This window comes from Pteropus alecto, unplaced genomic scaffold (genome assembly GCF_000325575.1).
Source record: "Pteropus alecto unplaced genomic scaffold, ASM32557v1 scaffold164, whole genome shotgun sequence".
In the NCBI taxonomy this organism is placed as follows: Eukaryota; Metazoa; Chordata; class Mammalia; order Chiroptera; family Pteropodidae; genus Pteropus; species Pteropus alecto.
The window spans coordinates 4,408,892-4,413,988 of NW_006439568.1; the positions used below are offsets into that span (position 1 = coordinate 4,408,892).

Here is a 5,097-nt window from a genome sequence, read left to right on the forward strand (position 1 = left end):
GGATTCCTGGCTGACACAGAGAAGGGGCCACCTGGGAGGCAGGAAGACTCCTTGCAGGGATGACATTGATAAGGGTCCAGACCTGAGAGGTGAGGGCCCCAGTCCCGGGCGGAGCAGCCCACATGGAAAGAAAGGGGCGGATTCAATATATTTTTATGAGAAAAAGAATTCCCTTTTGAGGTGAGATTGCTGGCCCAGAAGTTAAAAAGTAATAATAATAATGTCACAGAGGAAGTAACAAGATATACATTACGTGGGTGAAGCTGCAGGAGGAAATGAAGAGGAACGGCATAAATATCAGTGTTGGAGCTGAACCAGAACGAGGCAGGTCATTAACCCCTACTATTTTTACAAGTGAGCACAGCCTAGAATGTTCTGTTTCTCCTGTTCGAATCAAAGAGCTGGATCTTCTCAGAATGGTAAAGGTGGAACTAATCCTGGCAACTAAGTGAACAGTCTATCATCATGGTCTCAAATTTAGAACATTTTCATCACCTCAAAAAGAAACTTGCTACTCTGTAGCTATCACTCCCCTACCCGCCCCATCCCCAGCCACTATAGATTTCCTTACTCAGGACTTTGATACGAATGGAATTATTATTATGTGGCCTTCTGTGCCGGCTTCTTTCAGGTAGCATAACGTTTTGAAGGTTCGTTCATATTGTGGTATGTATCGGCCCTTCATTCCTTTTTCTGGCCAAATAATGTTCTGTTGTGTGGATTTACCGCATTTGGTTTATCGGTTTGATGGACATTTGGGTTATTGCCAGCTTTTGGCTATTATGAATGATGCTGCAGTGGACATTTGCGTACAAGGTTGGTGTAGAAATTTGTTTGCGTTTCTCTTGAGCATACACCTAGGAGTTGAGTTAAGGGATAAGCCATGCTCCTTCCTCTTTCCACCAGAACGCCTAGCGCTGTGCTTCATGCAGTGGGAGGCCTCCATGGATCTGTCAAGTGAGTGAAGAAGAATACAGTCCTCCACAGCTAAAGTGTCCACTGGGTTCCTCCACAGCCTCTGACAACGGCTGTGGTTTCCCCACACTCGACTAAAATAAACCTCCGTCTTGTTTCTCGTTCACTCTCACTTTTTTTCTTTCTCCTGCACTTCAGGCACTGACGAAGCAACCATCATTGAAGTCTTATCAAGCAGAACATCGAACGAGAGGCAACAAATCAAGCAGAAGTACAAGGCAACATATGGCAAGGTGATTGCGAGGGTCCTGGCAAACACGCACGCGGCCTTGGCCTTGACGGTCTCGGCTTCTCCTACGTCCCCCAGGCAGTGGAGAGGATCTGTACAGCTTTACTGAGTTAGCCCAAGAGGCAAAAAAATGAAACAGCTATTTAAAACTCTCATTGACTTTAGTAAAACTGAAATTGCCTTGTGAACGTAATAGCCTATAAAATCAATTTTCTTTAGCTCATTTTTTAAATCGACTTCATTTTTCTATTAATCCCTCTCATTTTTTCTACTCATTTGGACTAATTCTACATATTAACTTAAATCGAGTTCGTTTTTCTATTAATCCCTCTGTCATTTTTTCTACTCATTTGGACTAATTCTACATATTAACTTACAGACAGGCCAGTGATTTGTAAACCAGTATTCACTGGTGGGTCTTTATATAAGAATTCTTCATTTATTCGGCTGTCTTCAAGAATAATATCTTCGTCATAAATGATTATTTCAGAAAACTAAAAAACCACTTCATTTCATTAAGCATCAACACCTTTTTTTCTCATTGTTTCTTTCACATTTTTCATTGTTGATGGTGTATAGATTTGTATAGAAATCTTGAAGTATGCCTTAGGCTTTATAATGTATTAATAATGAACACGATTTAACATTTTCTTAATGTCAGTAGAATGATAAGTACGCAAAATGAATATTGGTTATTGTGTTATATCTAATCCACATTTATAAAACCTTTATAGTTTCAATCATTCTGTGTATAAATAGAGAAGCAGAGATGGATATTTTTTACTTATCTGACAGTGGGCAGGTGACAATCTCTTTAGGCCTCTGTCTCAACATATATAGAATGAAAATGACAATTTACCTGGGAGAATCAAGTAGGATCATGCCAGCACACACCAGTAAAGGGAAGCTATGCTAGGTGTGGACGTTTCTCTTCTACCAAGAGGAAAAGTGGAGCTCGTCCGTTGACATGACTTACGCAAAATCACACACGTGCTAAGAAAGAGAACCAGGACTCGGGTCCAAGTCTCCTGACTCTAGGGCCAGTGTTCACTCCTAGAGAACCCGTGGCCATGAGAAGAGCTATTTGTTTATACCCCAAGTGGCGCAGATGGCTGTACTTCCATCGTTTTTATAGTGTCTCTCTTCACGATCAGTTTTGTCGATGTCATTCACTGATGACACTGATCAAAATAAGTGAATCTTCAATTCAGCCGCATGTAGCTGAATTGAATGATGTGGAGCTTTCATCCGTGCCAGTGTGCCTAAGTGTGGCAGCCTCTCAAGCGATGTATCTACTTCCACCCCAACAATCTGGAAAGGCGAATATAGGCTTCTTCAACTTTAGCGTGAAATAAGAGTAAATGGGTTTGAAGCGAGGGCCTCAGGACTCTGCTAAAGGTAAAGTGGACATGCGCCAGCACAAAACTTTGCAGTACCAACATCTGCCGATCATTTGCCATTTTCCAGTTCTCAGCTCTGTTCTGGTGACCGCCAGAGAGGCGATCTAGAATCATGACATCGCGAAGCTGGAAGATGTTAGAGACAAACAAATCTAAGTCTCCACATCAACTGCGCTTCAAAGACAGTAGCCATCCCAAGGTGACACACTTAGTGAGCAGGGAAACCAGGATCAGAGCTGAGGCTTCCTGAGCTGGCTTCTGTATCCAAACAGAATGTAAACACACAAGGATTTGTTTTCGTGCTTGTGGCTTAGAAGGGTACACAGCTGGATTTCTTTTCTTTGCAGTTGTGTATATAGCAGGGCCCCCTGAGCCTCAGGGGATGCATTCCAAGACCCCCAGTGGATGCCTGAAGCTGTGGATAGTACCAAACTCTACATATAATATACTATGTTTTTCCTATACATATACCTACGATAGTTTATAAATTAGACAAAGAAAGAAATTAACAACAATAACTAATAATAAAATAGAACAATTATAACAACATACAGTAATAAAAGTTACATAAATGTGGCATTATTAAGTAAAATAAGGGTTATTTAAATACAAGCATAGTGATACTATGACAGTGTCTCTTTCAGGATTAACGTGATCACCAGAGTGACTACACATCTGGTTTGCCCAGAACTGTCCCTATTTATTCCTATTGTCCCCTGCAATTATTAATAATGCCCCTTCCACTCTCAAAAGCATTCCTGTTCGGGTGACGAATGATCTGGTCCCCCTAAAGATAACATACTTGTATTCCAGTCCTTTCTGCCTGGGTGTTCAGGGACAAGTCCTTCATTTTTGAGGTCGATAAACGGAAATAATGCCAAAGCGCCTCCCGCCAGGGCTGTGTGGAGATCGGTGAGAAAGGGCTCTCTGAATCCCAAAACGTTCCGCGAACACTGGTTGTTATTGTGATGCATCTTTGGGGTCTCCAGCCCCGAGCAGGGGGTCGTCTCTCTGCCAGTCCTGGAGGAAGACGCAGGGGTAATCAGGGTGACCACTGCCCTTCAGAGAAGGTCACTCGTGCCTGCAGAGCTCCAGTCTAGACTACCCCCATGTTTCCAAGACAGGTTTCCTGTCAACTCTGAGGCCAAGCGGTGAGGAGAGCAGACAGACACCGTCCCTCCCCTCTTGGGCCATTCCTACTCAGGGCTCACGCTGTCTTCTCACAGGATCTGGAGGAAGTGCTCAAGAATGAGCTAAGTGGAAACTTCAAGAAGACAGCCTTGGCCCTTCTGGATTGCCCCAGTGAATACGACGCCCGACTGCTGCAGAGAGCCATGGAGGGCCTGGGCACGGACGAGGCAGTGCTCATCGAGGTCCTATGCACGAGAACCAATAAGGTTAGTCCCAGCCGAGCCCTCGGACCTGGCCTCCAGGGGAGCGTCCATACGCCCCTCAGAGATGGTTGCAGTGGCCAGAAGGGACACTACACCCCACATTCCACCCATGGGACAAGCAAGTGTCTGGGCAGAAGTGTGTCTGCTTGGCCCATGCAGGAGAGATGCCCCTTGTAATCCTCCAGTGGTCAGTCTTGTTGTGACTGCCCCTGGCTTGAGAGAATAGATCCTTCCAGAAGGGCTGTACCAATGCAGCTTTTGTCTTTCTAAATGGACGCATAGTTTTATATGCAAGAGGAGAGTTTCTCCTTTCGCCCCATCCCCCAGCCAGACTTTTCAGGCCTTCCGGAATGGATAATGCAATAAGCAGTCCACGCAGGTGTGTGTAGCTGCCTCGTCCACGGCTGTCACCTGGCGTGGCGTACAAAAAAACCGACTGACAAGGCAGGGAGGCGGGTGGTGCAGGGGCCCCCTGGCTGCCAGCACCTCTCCGGAGGTTTCTGTGTCCTTCTATCTGTAGACCTCTCCCCTGTCCCTCAGGCACATGACAGACACCATTCAGGAGTAGGAAAGAATATTTGCTAAGGCTGCAGTAGAAACTCATACGTCTTTGGTTCCAGAAGCCACGAGGGCCAAGGAATCATCAAGAGTAAAGAGGGTCCACAGGTCAATATCTGGAGACCTCATCTCTTTTCCACAACCACTCAGCACAGTAGAATGGAGGCGGGGTGGGGGGCAGGGCAGCAAGAAAAATGCCAGAAAATCCCAACATTCTTGAGGCCTCAGGTAGGACACAGAAGCAGTGGTTGGAAAAGGCAGCAAAGAAAAACCGCATCAGTGCTCTGAAGTTAAAATGCTATTTCAGCCTTGAGTGCCGTCCACCCTGAGCTGGTTGCTTCCGCTCAGCCCGGGCTGTCCAGCCATACTGCCCGCAGCGCCCTGTGCTCCAAGCTACAGCTGCAAACCCCTTTCTTGAGCTTCCCTAGACTGCTTTTCTTCCCACGAGACAATAGAAACCCTCCATTTCCAGGAGGTTTAGTTTAGGATTGTGCCTTACAGGAAGATTAGCAAAGGAGGGTGGCATCAGTTCAGTCCAACA

At 45.6% G+C, this 5,097-nt stretch overlaps 1 protein-coding gene across 2 annotated transcripts in view; it reads left to right on the top strand.

Moving 5' to 3' along the window:
• The window catches only part of ANXA13 (annexin A13), a 43,551-nt gene that overhangs the window by 23,133 nt on the left and 15,321 nt on the right, over positions 1-5,097 (top strand). For both annotated transcript variants that reach the window (XM_006916571.3, XM_006916570.3), the window contains 2 exons: positions 1,114-1,208; positions 3,831-4,001. In XM_006916571.3, the coding sequence (XP_006916633.1) occupies positions 1,114-1,208; positions 3,831-4,001 (266 nt within the window). The remainder of the gene's footprint in view (positions 1-1,113; positions 1,209-3,830; positions 4,002-5,097) is intronic.